The sequence below is a fragment of the Chanodichthys erythropterus genome, chromosome 18 (genome assembly GCF_024489055.1).
Source record: "Chanodichthys erythropterus isolate Z2021 chromosome 18, ASM2448905v1, whole genome shotgun sequence".
Classification (NCBI taxonomy): domain Eukaryota; kingdom Metazoa; phylum Chordata; class Actinopteri; order Cypriniformes; family Xenocyprididae; genus Chanodichthys; species Chanodichthys erythropterus.
In genome coordinates, this window is record NC_090238.1 from 1,232,020 (window position 1) to 1,254,634 (window position 22,615).

The 22,615-nt window shown below is 38.2% G+C and overlaps 1 protein-coding gene across 4 annotated transcripts in view; it reads right to left on the minus strand.

Annotated features, from left to right (window-relative positions):
- Positions 1 to 5,121: 5,121 nt before the first annotated feature.
- stxbp6 (syntaxin binding protein 6 (amisyn)) overlaps positions 5,122 to 22,615 on the minus strand; it is a 35,575-nt gene continuing 18,081 nt past the window's right edge. For 3 of the 4 annotated variants that reach the window (XM_067367198.1, XM_067367199.1, XM_067367200.1), the window contains exons 3-6: positions 13,376 to 13,506; positions 13,116 to 13,281; positions 7,347 to 7,504; positions 5,122 to 6,931 (exon numbers count right to left, since the gene is read on the minus strand). In XM_067367198.1, coding sequence (XP_067223299.1) covers positions 6,908 to 6,931; positions 7,347 to 7,504; positions 13,116 to 13,281; positions 13,376 to 13,506 — 479 coding nt within the window. In that variant the 3' untranslated portion in view covers positions 5,122 to 6,907. Of the gene's footprint in view, positions 6,932 to 7,346; positions 7,505 to 8,515; positions 11,163 to 13,115; positions 13,282 to 13,375; positions 13,507 to 22,615 lie in introns of those variants that run through there. The other variant, XM_067367201.1, reaches the window with a different exon arrangement.

A 22,615-nucleotide genomic window follows, 5' to 3' on the forward strand; every position in this document is an offset into this window, starting at 1 on the left:
CCGGCAGGGCTGATGTACAGTCTGTCCACATGTCCGTGCCTACAGGGAGAATCTGTTACTCACGATCTGAAACACACACACAGCATCGGTACTCCACAGCAGTCGCTGCGCTCTTCAGCAGAGTCACTGGAGAGAAGGAAGATGCACAGCGGCCATATTCATGCATCAAAACCCACTAACAATTATGCTAAAGTGACATCCTGCTTTTCCATTTTTTTATGCACTGGTCAGTTTTGGGCTGTTTTGCTTCCTTTTTTTTACGGCTAGTGGAAAGAAAACATCCAAAATACACATTTTGAGTCTGTAGATTTAAATTCATATTCTCCACTTCACTTTGTCCTGGAATATTATGCAGATTCACTCTAGATATGATTAGTGATGAGTTCAAATCAGGACTCTGTTTGTTTCCCATTTATTTTTTCGTTCAATTTTAACAGGAACATAAACAAAAAAGGAAATAAAATCAAGTTTAATTGTTCAGAACAGAAACGCTTATTTTAAATTGCAATTAACGGATTAATAATGTTATTTTACCTTTCTGTTTAATATTTTATTTGGCATTCAACCAATCATGAGCCCAACGCCGGTTTCTGTGTCTGACGAGTTTGTTTTGACGTACTTATATTTTTCGTTCTTGTTCTGTTCTGAATGCTGTCAACATTAGAGGATTTGTTGTGGCGTGAGGAGAACTAAAATAACCTAAAGCAATGTTTATAGTGTTTATAATGTTTGTAAACATTTCGCTTTATTTACCGGTAGGTTATTTTACATTATTTCTGAATGTAATAATAAAATATGCGACTTATCTCTTTTTTTTTTTCCTAACAAAAATGCAATTTTATGTGGTGAATTTTTTTAACCAAGCAGCAAATATCTTGGAAAAATTACTTTACACTATTTAACTGACTGTTTTCCCTGTCCTTGAATACATTTGGCCAAAATCTTGTGTTATAAAAGATGATGTTGTATTGGCTAGTTCCAGCCCTATCAAACACACCTGAAGCAGATAATCAAGCTCTTCAGGATCAGGGCTGAAGACCTCTGATATAAAGGACAAAGCAGAGTTTAGTAGCTAAGGACTGGCATACGGCCATCAAAATGCCATCCCATAATGCCTGAAACATCACTAAAAACCATAGCTGCCACTTATTTGGTTTTGTTCAGAAAGAGCTGAAATCTGCTGATAAGAAAGACTGCTGAGTCATTTTATAATGCAAACTGAAGCATTGAAGGACTGAGTCATGCCATTGCTCAGAGTATGTATAGAGCAGCTCAAAACAGGCCTCATCTAAACAGTTTTTTCCTCCTGCTTGTACTCTACAGATCACTGCATCATCCTGCCCTCTTCTGTCTCTCATACACACACACACACACACACACACACACACAGAGCATGTTTGCAGTGGTGTGTGTACATTGGATTAATGACTACTCCAGCACGGCTGACACTGCACTCAACAGGAAGCCAAAGGCATGAGCAGATTCTGAGCCAGATATAGAGATGGCAGCTGCTCACCGCTGCGTCACATCTCCCATCTCCAGATCACTCTGAGCTCAAAGGTGACTTCAGCAGCGGCCCGTCCTCAATGCACACATACAGCACACTAACCCTACCTTATAAAGCCTACTGTATCATATTTGATATGCATTAAATTATTAACATGATCAAAACTTTGTTGTCTGTCTGTCTGTCTGATTGATAGTTTAAACTTTTTCATCAAGTTAGTGTAATTGTACAAACGTCCTCCTTCAGCTCGTGCTTCACGTGTCTTTCTGCTGTGAAATCTGCACTGATTTTTTTTACATAAGAGAAGCACTGAATAAAACTGAGGTGCTTTTCTTCCATATTCTCACTATATCAGACTGTGAGCCATAAAAGCCCAGTGTCTCAAATATGATACTCTGCAAAAAACAAACTTTATTTATTTTTTTTAGAAAAATGCTTAAAAATGTGATACGATACATTAAAAATAAATAAATAAATAAATAAATCATGCAAGAACAATAAAGACGCCTATTTCTTGCAGTAAATCAATCATTCTGAACTTGAGAAAACATTAAAACACAGCAATAAAATTCTTAGCAACGCTGTTTTTGAACAAACACTGCCAATAAATGTCTAAGCATTAAAAGAAATATCTGGAACGAATATCTGGAAGTTTCTCAATCTGTCCAAAAGTAAAAGCATTCTTCTCAGTAAAGTCAGTTTGATGTCTTTAATGTTCACAACAGTCAAACATCAGAATTTTCAGACGCCAGTTCTTTTCAGTGTCAAAACAAAGGCAAACTGTCCAAAGCTTCCATAACCGGCGACAAGTACAGCGGTTAAAAGACTTTACAGACAAATTTACACCCATTTCATCTGAGACTCCCATAGTGCTACCGCAAGTCTTTATAGACCACAAAACACATGTGGGATCTGGATCAACATGACATGAGGTTCACTCACGCATATTGTGACCAGGGACTTTTTTTTTTTTTTTTAAATCAGTACTTAAGTCATTTATATGAACGCATAGGGAAATTGTTAGTCTACTTGTCACCCTTTTTCCATAATGTTTAAGTAAAATATTCCATGTTGTCTTTTAAGTATCATAATGTCATATCAGCTGCCAGGGATGGACTGGGACCAAAAATCGGCCCTGGCTTTTTGGCCCAGACCGGCCCACCACCACTTAAGATCACAAATACCACCCGTCCTTCCGCTTATATATATATATAAAATTTATTCTACTTATTTATTTTTAGTTGTTTACAACTAAGTCACCAAAATACGATGAATACACACTGAGCATAACCCAACACACAACAGTAAATCTATTAGCCTTATTACAGTTTACTTATTCTTATCACAATGTTAATTGTTGTTGGTGTGGGTGACTTATATCCAACAAGCTATGGTAAACAAGCTAGGTAACATTATAATCTCTAAAATAGCGGAGTAATCGGAAATAGCGGAAAAAATTCAGTCAAATTCATCAGTTATCATCTTTTTTTGTTGTTGTTGTTGTTGTTATGACTAATTACTCAGCACCATCAGCGTTAAAGAGAAAATAATCACTTCACACGATGTTTTTGAATAAAATAGCCTTGACAGCCGACTTACTGGAACTCATCTGTCTGTAGAACTGTTCTCTCCCGCCGGCGCCGCCGGACTTCTACAGAATCTAAGCACAAGCTAGTGTGACGTGCGCGGTGGACCAAACCACTGTGAGGCAAGGGAGGGGTGACTCAAAATGTTTAATAAACTTAAAACGCCCGTTTGCGTTTGTATTGCTTTACTACTTAAATTATATAAACCTAAAATAATTATGTATGCACAATACTTAGCATGGTTATTAATTATATTTTTTATATTGCGTGCAGGCAGAAATCTTATAGATGGTGCTGTTCAAAGATATGATTGAGCCAGTCCAGTGTCAATCAAGAAAACAACCAATGGGCCGCTAAGCTACATGTTTCATGAGCCGCGTCTGTCAGAAGGAAAAAAATAGCCTATGTGATATTTTTGACTAAAGTGTTTTGGGCCAGCAGCCCAGTGTCAAATGAAAAAGCATTGGACCGCCGATCTAGGCCTACCACTTTCATGGGCCGAGATAATTTTTTTTTTTTTTTTTTTTTTTTTGGCGGTCGGTGACCGTCGGCCCACCGGGAAAGTGCCCGGTATGCCAGATGGCCAGTCCGCCCGTGTCAGCTGCATGTCTAATAATTACAATAGTATTTACAAAAAGCTGTTTAATACATGAACCGTCGATTATATGGAGCCCCTAAATCAGTGGTCTCCACTATTTTTTTCATGAGAGTCAATAGGAGAGCCACTTTTACTGCAAAGTATCAAAAGTTACAAAAAGTTGAATAACATGACTGCTGATCAACCTGTCATTTCTGAACATAAAACCCAAATTCTGGAAAAGTTCCCTCCATGGATCGGACTTGTTTGTTCAGCACATCCCAAAGAAGCTCGATTAGATTGAGATCTGGGGAATTTGGAGGCCAAGTCGACACCTCAAACCCGCTCAAATCCTTACACTTGCCCATTTTTCCTGCTTCTAACATCAACTTTGAGGACAAAATGTTCACTTGCTGCCTAATATATCCACCCACTAACAGGAGCCGTGATGAAGAGATGACCAGTTATATTAATCAGTGCTCATAATGTCATGCCTGACTCTAGCTCTGTAAGCATCTCTACGACTGCCTCATTGTGAGATCAAAGCATCGAGGAGAAAGATTTTCAGATGCAGATGCTTGACGATCATCCCTCAGGAGAGAGTCAAGCATAGGTGAAGCTTCCCACAGCCAACGTATCACAATGAATGCATTCAGATCCCTCGAGAGCCGAACACGGTCTGTGCAAGCACGATTCTTATCTTTCTAGAGAGAATCAAGCAATAACAGAGTCTCTTACTGTGAATAAATCGCCATGAGGGCCTTCAAAACCCTTGAGAGCTAAACACTATTTTTATCCCTCAAGAGAAAATCAAGCAATACTGCAAATGCAACCTAATAAGTGCATTCAGCTCCAACAGACTCTTGTCTTACACACTCGTACAATCAAGAGGCCCCTGAAGACAAAAGAAAAAAGCTGATGACGTGTAATTAATTTTATACTCACGGGCACTGTGACATCATGGACTGCTGTCTGCCAATGATTACAGGCTTTTCGCTCCTCAGACATCGGTCACAGTGATGGCATTCCCATAGCGTCAATACCAGATGCAGCACTGAAGCAAAAGAGTTGCTTTCCCCTGTGAAACTTTGCATTTCAAGTTTTCAAGTGAATGCAAAAGTTTCTTGAAGAAACACAACAGTTTTGCAAGAGAAGGCAAAAGGATTGGAATATAATCCCATTTCCCCCCCATCACAACTACCCACAAGTATACATATTTTATGTATTAAAAATCTAAATTTGAAAAAAAAAAAAAAAAAAAAGACCACGCATTAACACTTGACATCTGGCAGCCAAACTGAAATCAGTTTCTGATTTTGATATCACATAATCCTGAATGTCTTCTTGCACAAGAACAAGGGTTTCAAATGCACTTACTAGAGCAACGAGATGTATTATCATCATTTATTACCATTCATTATTCCATTTACCACACAGTAGCACAGGCACATTTGAAATGGTTAAACAATATCTTAATGTTCCCTTTAAACAAAAAAGGTTTTTACTTACAACTAGCGACAAGCATATCACTACTCTACATACTCAGAAATGCGGTTAGATCACTACAAACAGGGCTTGGTTTTCATCATGAAAGCATGTGACATCGTCTAGGCCTGGGATGCATATGACAATTTCATATTCATTTGTTTTTCTGACAATGATGACATTCTCTGGCAGTATTTCCCGGCCTTGAAGGCAGACATCAGTGCATCAGAGCTGTTCTCAACATCCATAAAACAAACCAGATGAGCACTGATGCCACTTAACAGAAACAAAGCTATAAATTATGTTACAAATGACAGAAGTGAAACAGTGTTCTGAACACTTTATGCAATTTTAAGGCAGGGTTTTAAGCACATATAAAATCAATTATATATATTATAATTATATGATATTTAAAATGTTTTTTTTATTATTATTATTATTTCAACCAACTGCATTAAACGCAACACATAAAACTGAGTACTACAGACTTTGGTCACTTTTTTTGTAATCCATTAGCAAACAATCAAATGGGAAAATAATATTGCAAAGTATAACATGCTTTTTGTTAGAGGTTCCTCAAGATAAAACCAGTTTAAAATGCTTGACACAGCTAATTCAGGCTGTGATAAATTGTAATACTTTAAATAATTACTTGAATACATTATGATAGCTATGTGTAAACATTCATGTTACACCAAATATTCTTATAAAAAGCCAAAAGGCAACATAAAAAGCAAAACAACTCAAGGCAGAACAGAAATTAACAAGGTAGTGATATATATATATATATATATATAATCTCACTACCTTGTCAATTCTCTAGTAGACAAAACACTGAGTTTATACATATTTGTAGCATGAGTGCATGTGTTTATGTAGTCGCTCTGGCTGATCCTAGATCTGTATTGTGAGCTGTGAGGGCAAACTGAAGTGCGTTAAGAACCTCAGAAATAACATCACACGTTTATCCAACAGTATAAAATTAAACTAAATTTGTAGACTAGTATGACCATTGCTGCATGATATTTTCTTCCACTGGCGCACTGCTGAGCTGATCAGCTGATCTCCTGTCATTCTGGCACTGCATGTGAATTTAACATCCAGTTAAGGCACGACCGTCGTGAACTGCAGCGCGACACTTCTCGTGGTCTTGTCATTTCTCAGGGCAGTTCTGTAGATATTTCAACACTTCAGATGCACCACATCATTTAAATTTGTCTTTAGGAACTTTATTTTAATAATAAAAATAAATCAGTAAAATAAGTTGTTGCATATGGTGCCATTTGAAGAAACAAAATGATGTTAAAAAAGAACAAGTTAAGAGATTTTTTTTACAAAATCCTTAGAAGGATTTTTACAAAAAAATATATTTCTAATAATTTCACACACTAAGATTCTCTCATGATGCTGATGGCACGTATCAAACAATCTAGAAGGGATTTCATATATCAGCAGGAATTTGAACCTTACATTTTCTACATCTTCTGTAGGAATCTTTTGAAATTATAATAATGATCTGTCATATGGCAGCACACAGATATAAGGCTTTGATTAAGCTTGCAATGACCCAAAATCCCATCTATGGTTAGAGAAGGCATGATCTTTTCAAGGCTCCAGCCGTGTTGACAGGCCACGGTGTGACACACACAATGTCCTCATTTCTTCATATGATACTTCATGCGCATCCCGTAACCGTCTCTGATCGCAGGGGTGAGGGATTTATTTCAGATTCTCCAAAAATACGGCAAAGGTTTAACACTTGTGCTTCATGGCAAGCTAAAGAGAGAGAGAGAGCAAAGTTACTGTATAATTACAGTACAAAATGTCTAATAAGGTCAGTGAGCACAATCATAATGGTACATAATCTCAATATGTTGGTAAATTTGATAATGCATTGAGGGTAAAATACATTTCCATACACTACTGTTCAAGAGTTTTATTATTTTTATTCAGCAAAGTGCAGTAAGTGACAGTAAAACATTTATAATGTTAAAAAAGATTCCCATTTCAAATATATATTGTTCTATTCAATTCTATTCATCCTGAAAGAATCCTGATAAATCCTTTCCGACCCTAAACGTTTGAACAGTAGCAGTGTGTCTGTGAAGCCACATGAAGGCAGCAAAGCAACACAAATTGTTTTTCACTTGATTAAGTTTTAGAAAACCTCCAGGAACAGGCCGAATTTCACCTTGTGTGCAGTTTCAGCAAAATGCTGGGCGCTGTTCATCATCTGGCCCGTCTTCTCCTCCACGTGTCCCAGTCTCTCGCCGCGCTCGTTCAGCGCCTGACTGGCCTTCTGCACTGCACTGCTGACGCTGTCTGCCGCCTCGTGCAGGATACTGTTACCTACAGAGATGAAGGAAACCAGCTGAGAAAAAACACTGACAGAACATACAGTAGAAGTAACAGGACTATACTTGGAAAGTAGTACACTTCAGCATACTTCTTAAAAAAAAAAAAAAAATTACTCTAAAATAATAACTTACTTTAAATATAATCTTTTCAGACATTTAATTGCGTTACATACAATTAAATGAAAAGATTTTTTGACCCACTCAAGTAGGACTTAATTGCATCTTTATATGTAATGACTTCTATCGTCTTTGCTGAAGGTACTGACAAGCATTTAATGGTAAAAGAAAATACACTGTAATGTAATTTATATTTAAACATGTATGACATGTATTCAATTACACAATTTTATAATTACACATTTGTAAAGATGACATTGTACTTCACCACTGGAAAAATGGGCTTTCAATAAAACTTGGCTGCCTATACACAGTAAAAAGGCAAAACAAAATGTTGAAATCACTGCTACCTGACTAGAGAAAAAAGGCAGTCTTGTCTTTTACCAAATAGGTAAGAAAACTTCAACACCCATGATGCACTGGGTATGTTGGCGTCCAGGGTCACTCACAACAGTCTGCTATGAATACGCTTGACCAGAGTCCAGTGTTGCCAGATTGGGCTGATAATCGATCAGTCGGTTGACCTCTTAATTTTTTGCTGATTAATCGGCACTGATAACCAATTGATTGAACAATCTTTCATCCGTAACAAAAATGGCTCATCTTACCCCACTCTCTCATATACAGTACAAGAGCAGCCTCTAGAGGTGAAATAAAAACTAATCACTGACTCCTCGTGGAGTTTGTTTTGACACGTGAGACAGGACACTTCAGATGCGGATTTAAAACAGACAATGAAACTGTATACATACACACTACACTACACTACACTACATGTTTTCATATTATAAATTAATACATTTTTGACTGGATTCTGCATTAGTGGAGAATGTTTGCAGTATGTACAGCAGTATGTTTGCCGTATTTAACAAGTTTTGGGGCAGCACCACCTTATCACCTTACCTCAAACATTTGCTTTAGTAGGAAATACTTATTAGTAAACTTTTAGTATTATAATAATCATAATTGTGTTGGCTTGTATTGTTTTCAGTGCAAGAATCTGCAAGAACGTTTAGTGGGAGTGAGTTACTTTGGGTTTCCAGTGAAGGATCCAGCGGCTAAAGGCTGCAAAGAATCATAAAAACGGCATTTCAAACTGGAAAACATGAACACAGAAAAGAAACTGCTTTTCTGTCAGTCCTGGCCAACGCCATCGCATACAAATAAGAAACCTATTGCCATAGTGTGCCATTTTTACCATAATGCTATTTAGTACGATACAATTTTCAGTGATAAACCTTACAATAGTTGACAAAAGTTGATCTGACTGTCTGTGTGCGGAGATACAAAAATTGCGGTCATATGATCTGTAGTTTTCACAAAAGCCCTGGAGCTGTCAAAAGCTGACAAATAAACATGAATTTCTTGGTCCAAGTAACACAGAGAATGAGTAAAATTTGTTCACTTTATAATACTTTAAATTATAATCAAGTACTTTACATGTGCTTTATCACATTAAGATAAGTGGACTTTAAAGCATGACAAACGATTATTAAAACATAATGATTTGAACATACTTTAAAGTAAAAGTTTTAATTTGACATTATGTCATGAAATGCTTCCAGCTGTCACGTTCTCAGTCATTCCCGGACTACATTTCCCACAATCCTCCCTGGCAATCACCTGCACTCACTTCACCAATCAGTAATCACCACACCCAGCTGCAGCTCATTATCTGGACTGTTTAGGCCACACACACACACCCTCACACACTTTGCGAGGTCTTGTTAACTCTTGTTACATTTCTGAGCGATCATCATTCTTGTCTGTCTGTCTGTTTCTGGTCCTGTCTGTTCCCCGTGTACGATTCTCTGCTGCCTGCCCCTTGGACTGTTTGCTCTGTTTGGATTTACGATTGTTATCTGCCAGCCCTGACCCATTGCCTGTTCCTCGACTACGATTCTGCCTGCTCTATGCCATATCTGTTTGACCATTGCCTGTTTTACTACGAACATTGTTTAATAAAAGCTTGCAGATGGATCTTACCCTGAGTCCTGCCTCATTACACCAGCATTATGAATGCCCATTGACCACAACATGTCATTTATTCCAGTATCTATCCCTGGAGTTTTGAGAATGGAACTGGTCCTCTAGTGACATCCCCACGGTTTTCGTCCCACACCTGAGCAGCTTCACCGTATTTGTTTTGCACTGGTGTGAGACTTAGACCGGAGGGGCCAGAAAGGCTCGGTCTTACAGAAATACAGTGTTTCCCAAACACCTCCTCTCAACTGCCATCAGTCAACAGATAAATGCACCTCAAAATCATGGTGTTGTGTCAGGCTGGTCTGGACGCTCAAACAAACAGAGCAGTGTTCTGAGAGCACCAGAGTCACACCCTTCACAAGATTCAACCTACGGCTTACTCTATACTCTAGAGCTGACTCCGAGATCACCACTTTGAAATAAATGTTCAAGAAGCGTCCTGGAAATAAAATCCTGTTCAGAAATGAGTCATATGAGCTAGATTGGGGTTTAGTATAGAAACCTAGAGTTTCTTGAATCAGTTTTAAAGAAGCCTTAAGCAATGTCCTTATATATAAAGAAATATTTTTTTTCTACTGATAAAGTACGAGCTGTTCAATTCATAAAATTAATTAAAACTAATTCCATAAATGACCCCATGATGGGACGCCCTATATGAAGCACCTGACGCTTCTGTATATCCTTTTCATCTAGAGTGTGACTAAAACATTCAAAGCCATTATATCATGTTCAACTCACAATCAGGTGTGTTCATGTTTGCTCAGCTTTAAATGGATCAGTGAACTGAACCCTGCCAGGCAACAGAATCCAGGCCTCTGAACCCACAGCAACCGCGACTCTATTTCCCACAATAACATAGCTCGTCCTCTCTGTGAGTCAGACCGCGACTAAAAGAATAAAGACAAGAAGCAACACTAAAAGCTGTTATTTATTAAGTGGGAGGAATAACTTGCAGGCAAGAGAAGGAAGGGTGCTTCCCCCAAGACACAGTTAAAATAGCATCAGCACCGTCCTCGACAGAAGAACACTTTAATTGTAGCGTACAAATGAACTTTAGAGGTGGCACTGCATTCTAGAACATGTTCTGATTAAACAAATATAAAAATAATCTAGATATAACCCCACACCAATGCCTTTTACCTTAAAGTGCCTTTATTATGCTTTTTTGTTGATAAGACCTTTCATGTGTGTAACAGAGCTGTTTGTGAATGTAAAAGCTCTGTGAAGATCAACGTGCAGATTCTGAACTGCCTGAAACGAGTCATCCGTAATTCCAGTCTCACATCCTGCTGGGACTTACGTAGGAATGCTCCAAATTTGCATAATACCAGCATACAATTTTGGGAACAATGTCTACTTTGCCCCTCAAACACTGTAGTTGTATCTGAGACTGGAAGAGTTTGGTTCATGTTGAGAAGATGCTGTTTTCTGCTGCCAAAGCAAATCCACTTTACATGCACTTCCAAAGGATGAGATTGATACGATAACACTGACGCCATCATTACTGTTCGCATCGCTGTGGATCAAGTGCTGAGGAAGAGCTGGAGCTGAAATTCAGATATGGTGATGGTGTTACGTTTCAAGTTTGAAAACCTGATTTATGTGATTATGAGATACTAGCAATAAACATCAGAACAAGATGCAGAGTAAAATTAATAAGAAAAACAACTGTGTAGATGAATTCCTATGTTAATTTGTGTGTGTGAAGTTTCAGCTCAAAATCCCCCACAGATCATTTATTATAGCTTGTCAAATTTGCCTCTATTTGGGTGTGAGCAAAAACACGCCGATTTTGTGTGTGTCCCTTTAAATGCAAATGAGCTCTGCTTTCCAGAAGAGGGCGGAGCTTTAACAGCTCAACAACAACAAAGCTGGAGAATCTCACGCAGCCAAAATGAGGAAAGTGTTCAGCCTTACATTGTTCAAACCGGAGTCGACACTGATGGAGAGATTCAGGAAGAAGAATGGTGTAATATTTTTTCCAAAATATCACTCGGACAGAAACGCTCCTTTTTTATCAATCGATCTTGCCAGGATCAACTTCAGGCTCTCCAAGCTAATGAAACTCTAAATAGTGTTCAGTGCTCTTCTGTGCAGCAATGACAGAACAGTTAGCCTGCTTTGATCAAACTTTAGCCACGCTGTTACAACTGGTACACCGGTACATCGCTTGTGAAAACAAAATGGCGGCATTGTGGGTAGAAACGTGCAGATTTAGGGGTGGTAATATTGTAATAAGATCCTCTTCCTACGTCACAAGGGGAGTGAAATCAGAGCGGCTCGTTTTCTCACATGCTTGCAGAGAAAGGCTTACCAAAACAAAGTTACTGGGTTGATATTTTTCATGTTTTCTGGGTTGGTAGATGCACCGGGGACCCGATTATAGCACTTAAACATAGATAAAGTCAGATTTTCATGATATGTCCCCTTTACAAGTTATTATGCAAGTTACATATCAGTAGAATTTCAGTACAATAAACATTCGGATTTTAGTTTTTCTAAGAACATGTTTGTTTGTTTCTTTATCCTTGTCTTTTTAGATAACTGGTATCTCAGACAAAATAATTTGCCAGATCTACTTAGGTAAATGGAGACCCTACTTAGACGTCGTTCCACAATATTAGGCAAGTCACAGTTCTCATGTAATATGGGGAGGAAGAAAAGATTAAAAGCTTGAAATGATGCAATTTTGTGCAAAAGGCATGAAAACAACTAATATTGTGTGAAACTGAATGGAGATTATCGAATTATCATAAGATTTGTGAGTGATTTAGAGCACAGCAGAACTCTGTCAGATAAAGGCTTATTGATGAAAGTTCCTGTCAAACAAGTTAATTGTATTAAAAGGGCAGCTATAAAAAAGCCAGTGTTGAGCAGCAAACAGGTATTTGAAGCTGCTGGTGTCTCTGGAGTCGAGAAGCTCTCCATCAGGCTGGCAGTTGTGCGTAAAGATGCATTTCAGCCACTCCAAACCAAACCTCACAAAGAGAAACACCGGCCACTTAGGTACACCGGTTCAACTGCTCTTTAATGCAAATATCTAATCAGCCAATCACGTGGCAGCAACTCAATGCACTTAGGCATTTAGACATGGTCAAGATGATCTGCTGAAGTTCAAACTGAGCATCAAAATGGGGAAGAAATGTGATTTAAGTAACTTTGAACGTATCGTTGTTGGTGTCAGATGGGCTGGTTGGAGTATTTCAGAATCTGCTACTATATTGGGATTTTCATGCACAAAAATCTCTAGGGCTTACAGAGAATGGTCTCAAAAAAAAAAGAAAATAACTAGTAAGCAGCAGTTCTGTGGCTGAAAATGCCTTGTTGAGGTCAGATGAGAATAGCCAGACTGGTTCAACTGAGAGAAAGGCAAGAGCAACTCAAGTAAACACTTGTTACAACCGAGGTCTGCAGAACCTTGAAGCTTATTTAAAAACACACACACAAAGAGTAAACTGAAGGAGAGAGAGTGTACAGTATGTCTGATTGGGGCTTCTCACCTCCCAACAGTTTGGAGTGGCAGTTGATAAAGTCAGGTTTTCTTTCGGGAATGTACCGCTGACATGTGTGATGGAGGATCTGGACAAACACGCACTTCTCTCCAGCTGAACCTGCTATCCACTGGTCAGATCCATTCTCAAACATCAAGTCAAACTCAGGGCAATCCTAAACATTTTTGGATGAAGGGAAGTAGTCAAAGATCAATACCATCAAAACATCTCACAAAGATGGAAATGGAGAAAGAGCCCAATCTACTCACTCGGGTGGAGTCGATGCCGTTGACCTGCCGCAGCTGACCGATGGTCCACTGAGATCTCCTTACAAAAGATGACGAGCCCTCAAACTGCTTCACCTTTGTGAGGAAAACTTGTGCTGGTTTCTTATTGGTAACTGAAACGAAAAGTAGGAAACAATAGTCTGGATTAATTACACACAAAAAATATTATGAAAACTGAGTATCAAATCAGCATATCAGAATGATTTCTGAAGGATCATGTGACACTGAAGACTGGAGTAACGATGCTGAAAATCACACAAGCAGAAGAGATTTTCAAAAACATTAAAGAATTCTGCCGACCCCAAACTTTGAATCTGATCATACAGATTTTTTACAACATAATACAGAAACAAACAATACTAAGAGATCTGCATTACATATAATATGGAGATACATAATTGGTGCAAAACCAGCAGGCTCTCTCGCCGTATCAAAGAGCAGTGTTTACAGATCCCACCACACCCGGTTCTGCAGAAGTGAGAACATCCGGCCCACAGCAGACTGTGAGGAATTTCTGATCCTCAACTGTTTGTTCAGGCCTCTGTGTACAACACTCCCTCTTCCTCCCTCTCATTCCCTCCATCTGTGAGAGGTTACTCATGCCAGGGTCATCTCTGATCCATCGGCCCCGCTTTCACCAGGAGACTGTGATCCAGCGCTCCAGACTCTTCTTCATGAAACTTAACACTGCACAGTAGTAAATGTACACAAAATGGATCCCTTGCAAAAGAATTGCATATGGACAAATGGCACTGACATTACCAATCAGAGCGGTTTACTTTGACCGAACTAGTCAATTGACAAGAAATGGTCGACCCAAACATGAACATTTCCTCTTGTTCCAAACCTTTATGATTTTCTTTTCTTTCTTTAGTATTTTGAAGAACACTGAACCAACACTCACATTGTTATTATTTTTGGGTGAACTATCTTTTTAAGAACAAGATTCATCTTTATGACAACAGCCTGACAAAAATCCTGTAAATACGAATCTTTGGTTTCGAATCAGTGGTTAAGATTGCTTATCAAACTACTGAAATCATGTGACTTTGGCACTCTGAACAACTGATTCGAAACAAAAGATTGGTAATGCTTCATGAAGCAATGTTTTGAAATCAGCCATCACTAGATATTGTTGAAAAGTCTTATTTTGTTACTTTTGGCACACAAAAAGTATTCTTGTCGCTTTATAATATTCAGCTTGAACCACTGCAGTCACATGACTGTTTTAAATATGTTTTTAGTACCTTTCTGGATCTTGAGACGTTCGGTGACATGGCTGGCAATGGAGGCCTCACTGAGCCGTCGGATTTTATCAAAAATACCTTAATTTGTGTTCTGAAGATGAAGGAAGGTCTTATGGGTGTGGAACGACATGAGGGTGAGAAATTAATGACATTATTTTTGGGAGAACTAACCCTTTAAGTGGACAATGTAATGAAGGATTTCCAGTAAATATTCTTATTATTATTATAGGAGACACCTGCATATTATATTTTTTTCTGCATTTCAAAACAAAACATAAATAAATACATGTTTAAAAATGACCTTATTATATGATCACCAAAATGTGAGTGAAATACACATACACTTATGCAGTTAGGCCATCTTAAGTTATCTTTTTTTTCTCTGCTAAAATTGTGAAAAGTGTAAAATTTGTGTTCCACTTATCGATTTCTGTGTGCACATTTTAATGTTATGTTATACCATTGTAGCCAAAGATGATGTGAAATAGAAATCAATTTTGCACACAAATACTGAATTGAGTTCTCTTCTTGTGCTTGAATGGAGAAACACACAAAATTATATTCAACATATCCTTGTAAACACAGCTGGTAATGTCTTAAGTGAAAGTAAACAATCGAGAAAGAAAACGCATGTGTATCAGTATACTGGATCCGTGCATTAGCTCTTAAAGTGACAGCAGCCTAATAAACCTGCTGTCGTCTGAGACATTGATGTTAAGAACAAAAGACAAATAAAATTACTCAATGATCTTAACTGAAAATCTTTTGTAATTCTAGGATAAATCTATATTTTATTTATGAAAAGACAACTATGCAGTGTTATTTTACATTTGACTGCAGTTTCTGAACTTTGATCAGTTGTATTAATTTGTGCTATCGCTATTCTTTAATAATGTTTGAAATGTATATTAGTCGTTTGTACTTGGTATTCAGCTGCAACAGAATGTTTTGCAAAAAGACAGAATAAATATGTTTGAATTCACTTTTTTAACATATTGGAATCAAAACTAGGAATCGATAAGCAGAATCGGAATCAGAATCACTAAAATTTAAACAATACCCAACCCTAATGACGTGGCATGGAAATAATGGTGAGACTACAAACGAGACGTTTCAGGCAAGGGTTTTCTGTTGAAGAAATTCACTCTGGCTAGACTTTATAACAGATTGTTACACATTAAAAGGAAAGGTAAAATCAAAAAAGCATGACAGGTGCCATTTATAGTGAGTGTACTTTCCACTTGTTTTAGTTTCTCTCTTGGTGAACAGGTCATTCATTTGTGATCCATTCAATTCTTAGTATCAACAGGCCTTTAGACAGAAAAACATTCTCCTGAAGCTCAGCAGTAGATGATTTCCAGAAGGCTACTATTAAATACTTTCAGTGGGTTTCCCCCTTAACAACCCCAAAACATGTTTATACAATCTTCAGGGCTCCTTTGATACCTAGAGTCATGTGATGGTCCGTGCTGAGCACTGAATACTGAAACAGACTGACTCCTGCAGCAGTGTTGCTGTGGCTCTGTGAGCTGGAATGTTCTGGGTGTGTTTAGACTTGGTCTGAATGGAAACACAAAGGTCAAGCTGGAGATCCTGGTGATGGGTCTTATTTTCCGCTCTGGACACTAGATTTATTACGATTGGCTAACCACATTTATGCCTAACATATCACATTAATTTAGCTCACTTGAAGCGAATATTTGCACAATATCTAGAGATTAAATGGTCATTATCCTCTAAGAAAAAGTTTACAATCGTGCACATTATAAATCATATTGGGGCGGAGGTGAAGTGAATATGGCTTTGGGGTGAGGATATAATGAATTAAAATAAACAAATCTAATCCATAAAAAAAATGGTGAAATGGAATGTAAACCAAGCAAACACACAAAGTAAAGCTGAATACACACTGTGGGAGTTTTTCCAGTCTTGGATCGCTTATAGTGACTATGGTGCAAAAACGCAAACCTTTGCAGGATTCAGTGAAGCCAAAATAAAAACTGTAAAATAATCCCAAACAAACAGTGACAGATATTAACTCAAAATCAAGCACGCCCAACATTTTCTCTTGTTCCAGAAGCTGTTTCACTCAGATATAAATGTCACAACAGTGAAGAAAACACTATAGCAACTTCTGTTTCAATGAGACACGCCTATTTAAAGAGTGTTCAAATCAGGGTACTAAATGCCTTTTTATTTCTAAATTATGACATTTGTGATGTAAAAATCCTACTATCATTATACAGTGCTCAGCGTAAATGAGTTTGAAAAGTAACATTTTAAACCATATCTCAATGAACACAAAAACAATTTCCAAAATGTTAACAAGACTAAGTTTAATATAACATCTGTTTAATTTATAACATGAAAGTGAGGTTAGTAATATAACTTAGATTACACATTTTCCAGTTTTACTCAAATTAGGGTGATGCAAAAATGAGCACACCCCACAACAAAAACTACTACATCTAGAACTTTGTATGGCCTCCATGATTTTTAATGACAGCACAAAGTCTTCTAGGCATGGAATGAACAAGTTGGCGACATTTTGCAACATCTATCTTTTTTTCTTCAAGAATGAGCTCTTTTAGAGACTGGATGCTGGATGGAGAGTGATGCTCCCATAGGTGTTGGATTGGGTTCAGATCTGCAGCCACTGAATCACTTTCACCCTGTTCTTCTTCACAAATCCAACAGGGGCCTTAGATGTGTGTTTAGGATCATTGTCATGTTGGAAAAGTGCACAGAGTGATGGTAGCATCTTCTCTTTCGGTATAGAGCAGTACATCTGTGAATTCATGATGCCATCAATGAAGCGACACCAGCAGCACTCATGCAGTCCCACATAAGCACACTGACACCACCATGCTTCACTGTAGGCACCATGCATTTTTCTTTGTATTCCTCACCTTTGCGAAGCCATCAGTTCCAAAAACATTTATCTTGGTCTCGTCACTCCAGAGTATAGAGTCCCAGCAGTCTTCATCTTTGTCAGCATGAGCCCTGGCAAACTCCAGGCAGGCTTTTTTGAGCCTGGGCTTTAGGAGAGGCTTCTTTCGTGGACGGCACCCATGATGCCATTCCTCTGCAGTGTACGCCGTATTGTGTCACAGGAAATAGTCTCCCCAGTTTGGCTTTCTACTTCTTTAGATAAGTGCAGTGAACTTGCATGCCGCTTTTCTTCGACGTCTCTGTGAGATGGTTGCAGTTTCATCTTTTTTACATTTTTGTACCACTTTTGCTACAGTATTCTGACTGATAAGTAAAGCTTTGCTGATCTTCACCTTTCTAGTGTAAAGAAATGATTTTCTTTCTCAGGTCTAGTGACATTTCTCTTCCATGCGGTGCCATTGCTGACAGTAAGAAATGGGGTTTTAAAACCCTTTTATAGTCAACTGTCTGCTGGACACCTGTGTAAAGAATAATTAGACTCAGCTGTGGTTGAATTCTTGTTAATTAGACATTTGTAGTCTAAAATGTAGCTTTGCTCCAGAGACTTTCAGTAGGGTGTACTCATTTTAGTATCACCCTAATTTTTGTAAAACTGAATATTTAGTTCTCTAAGTTATATTATTAACATAACTTTCATGTTAGAAGTCAAACAGATGTTATATAAAACTTAGTATTGACAACATTTTGGAAATTGTTTAAAATGTTACTTTTCAAAGGGGCTGTACTCATTTATGCTGAGCACTGTATAAGTGAACCTCAGGAAACATTATAAAATTTAGAAAATGTAGTTCATGACCCATTTAAGTGAGTATTCTTCACTGCACCAGTGAAGATGATCAGAGATGTGTTCATGCCTAAAGAAGATCTTCAGAAAATGCCAAGAAGATGGATATATGTACAGAGCAGAGCTCAGCGAGAGTTCAGGACTGATGAATAGGAACTCCACAGAATCCAGATGAGGCAGGATCAAACAGATCAGCCAAATGAGTCTGTGGAACAGCTCCAACCACACCATTAACCCACCAAGACCTCAGGCTGAGACTAATAAACAACTTCCTGGAGCACAAACACATTATTTGTGGGCATTTAAACAGCACAGCAAGTGAACTCATTCACTCCCACTGAAAACTATAGAGAGCATTTTAAAGTAGACCTTAGATTATGACTTTGTTTGTCTCAAAAGTTCAGGCTTAAAGAAAAATAACTGTATCACAAGGGGTCAGTGCTAAATACAGGCGTAAACAGGGTCTAAAATGTTTTGTGACTGAACCACTGAAACCACATATGGAGTGAGTTTGAAACACATGTGGCATCACACTGACAGTGTAAACATCTGTCCTGATGTGTCCTGGACCATGGTGCACAAGCAGTCACAGGAGACACATTTGGACATGTTTATACCAGGTATAAATGATAATGCATTAGTTACAGTAGATGACCCCCGTAAGAAAGCCCCCGTTTTCATTATTAAGAAGTGTTTTTGTCAATTCGATCATAAGTGGATGACACTAAATACAGGTGTAAACGGGGTCTTAAACTTTTTGAGCTTGTCCACTTCCAACCACTTCCAGAGGTAGTCGAAAACTGGATTGCTTTCACAGTGTAGATGCTCATGTGGTCGAATGTGTTCAAACAGCAGTCTACGGTCCACCTACTGATCCAATGTGTAAACCCATACATTTACCCACCCATAGACCCTCCCTTTGAAAAAATCAGGACAGAAGTGGTCGAAAGATATGGAATAAAACACGAGGTGTAAACGTGAATGTGTCTCCCACGTCTACTTGTGATCAGATCGGCCAAAACTCATCTTAATACCAGGTGTAAACAGGGCCAAAAAGTCTACACACCCCTGTTAAAACAGCTGGGTTTTGAGTAGAGCTGTGCCGGTCGACCAGCCATCAATAGGAATTGGCCTTTTTTTGTTTTGTTTTGGCAAATTTTTGTTCTGGATTTGCACGTAAACTGCACTGCAGTCATTTCCCAAAATGTTGTTTGTGTGGAAGTATTACAAAGTCTGTAAACAGGACGGACGTTAACCAAGGCCAGAGACGGGACACACCGAGGACTGAAAAATATAAATACTGAATTAGAGGTTCATCTCTGAAGGGAAGTGACTGTCTTCAGAAAAGGTTCGAAGGCTTTTTCTTTCCCTTTTATCTCAGAATAATGCTTATTAAAGTAGTGTTAAAGGAACACTCCACTTTTTTTGAACATAGGCTCATTTTCCAACTCCCCTAGAGTTAAACTGTTGAGTTTTACCGTTTTCGAATCCATTCAGCCGATCTCCGGTTCTGGCGGTACCACTTTTAGCATAGCTTAGCATAGTTCATTGAATCTGATTAGACCGTTAGCATCGCGCTTAAAAATGACCAAAGAGTTTCGATATTTTTCCTATTTAAAACTTGACTCTTCTGTAGTTAAATTGTGTACTAAGACCGACAGAAAATAAAAAGTTGCGATTTTCTAGGCATATATGGCTAGGAACTATACTCTCATTCCGGCGTAATAATCAAGGAACTTTGCTGCCGTATCATGGCTGCAGCAGTGCAATGATATTACGCAGCGTCTCTCACAAATGTCTCCATGGTTGCAAGGCACGTTCCCTGTGCAAGCAGGGGCTCACGGGCGCTGCGTAATATCATTGCACTGCTGCAGCCATGGAACGGCAGCAAAGTTCCTTGATTATTACGCCTGAATGAGAGTATAGTTCCTAGCCATATATGCCTAGAAAATCGCAACTTTTTATTTTCCGTCGGTCTTAGTACACGATTTAACTACAGAAGAGTCAAGTTTTAAATAGGAAAAATATCAAAACTCTTTGGTGATTTTTAAGCGAGATGCTAACGGTCTAATCAGATTCAATGAACTATGCTAAGCTATGCTAAAAGTGGTACCGCCAGAACCGGAGATCGGCTGAATGGATTCGAAAACGGTAAAACTCAACTGTTTAATTCTAGGGGAGACGGAAAATTAGCCTATTTTCAAAAAAAGTGGAGTGTTCCTTTAATGAGTGCTGCGCTGCTTTGTTTACAGCATTGAATCAATGAAACTCGTGGCTGTTTCATAAACGCCACCTACTGTCAGAGAGTCAATTTGCATTTTCGTTCAGATCTGTTCATTCTGTGTTTTTTTTTTTTGTGCAGGTATGTTTTATGTAGCATAATTTCACAAAGCTAAAGTCAGATTCTGTTTTTGCCTTAAATCTTAAAATTATGCAAAACAAATCTAATTTAAATAACTGCTCATGCTACATGAGTGTAGCACCTTTGGTTGGATTGTGATTAAAATGCAGTTGTTGCTTCTAAATTAAAATGGCTACAGATATTTTAAAGTGAATGTAACAGACTTCATCAATCAATTACAACATGAAGGGCCCTCGGCAGAAGAGTCCATATGCTGTTCACTCAGACAGGAAGGTGAACTCAAGTTCCTCTGCTCGTCTCTGAGGACGGGCTTCATTAAAGTTAGAAACACAAGAGTCTGTTCAGGTGAGCAGCACAAAAGAGCCCATCGACAAGCTTTTGCGACAGTGAAATCTTGGATTAATTCAGGAGGATGAGAAGAAGAGAGAGCAAAAGACAACACTGTTCAGCAGTGTAAATATTCTGACATCACCGTTCCTGTGTCCTCCTTCCTGTCCAGAGTAACGAAAGCCTTAAACAACACTGAGCTGATGCTCATTCATCACATGCGGTACATGAGCCCATAAACAAATATTACAAATATAAAGATGCTGTCATTTTCATTTAATAAACCTTGCAAAATTACTGAAGAGAAAATCATTCTAGCACAAATTAAATTACATTATCACGTTACTTTCTATAGTAATAACAGTGATTTGTGTACAAGCAACTAGCCCTAAACCAAACCCTCTAAAGTAAGTGCATGTAGTTAATTAACATTACACAGTACTTGTGTAATTACAATGTAACAAATGTTAAACTAATGTGTAACTAAATGTGTTTTTTATACAACAACATCTGACAAAAATATCTGTTTTATCATGTCTGTGCGTGTACAGAAATTTGGCATGATATCATCATCATGCCCTGCATTCTAATCATTCCTTCAAAGCCACAGGGACCAACAGCTCCCCTCAGACCGCTGCGTTAACACTCACTTCACAGCCATCGATCTGGTTCATAGTATGAGTTTGGCTTTTAAATGTAATGGTACAGCCGAGCATGCTGGATTCAGACAGGAAACACAACATGACAAACTTGAGAACCTCAGGTTTCCTTCTGCCGTTTTGAGTCCACTACTGTTTTTTTATACTGTTTTTTAACTCTTCCTGAAAATCCTCAAATAATGTTCCCAATTTATTTTTCTAAAGTGTGTTTTTGCACTCAAAGTATGTAGAAACCAGTGTTATTTTAGTATTGAGATACTATTATAGTATTATTAATATTTTGGAATAGGTTTTATTTTTATATTTTCCATTTTCATTTTAGTAAAAGTAATTTTCATTAGTTTCTGTTTTTATTTAAAGGGGACCTATAATGCCTCTTTCACGAGATGTAATATAAGATCCCCAGAATGTGTGTGTGTGAAGTTTCAGCTCAAAATCCCCCACAGATCATTTATTATAGCTTGTCAAATTTGCCTCTATTTGGGTGTGAGCAAAAACACGCTGTTTTTGTGTGTGTCCCTTTAAATGCAAACGAGCTCCACTTTCCAGAAGAGGGCGGAGCTTTAACAGCTCAACAACAACAAAGCTGGAGAATCTCACGCAGCCAAAATGAGGATTGTCAGTAACGGTGTTCAGCCTTACATTGTTCAAACCGGAGTCGACACTGATGGAGAGACTCAGGAAGAAGTTACAACTTTTAGACGTTTCTGAATGGTTAGTGGATAAATTGATGTAGTTGCTGTGGAGTTGATTCAACTCATCCACTAGCATGTGCCGTCATGTTCATCTTTTGTGTTGAATTGACCCTCGTTTGTGAAGCAGTCCGGTGTAAAATGACGGCATGACAACAACACTCTACTACAACAACTCTTCCTCTTCTCTAAAGCAGCC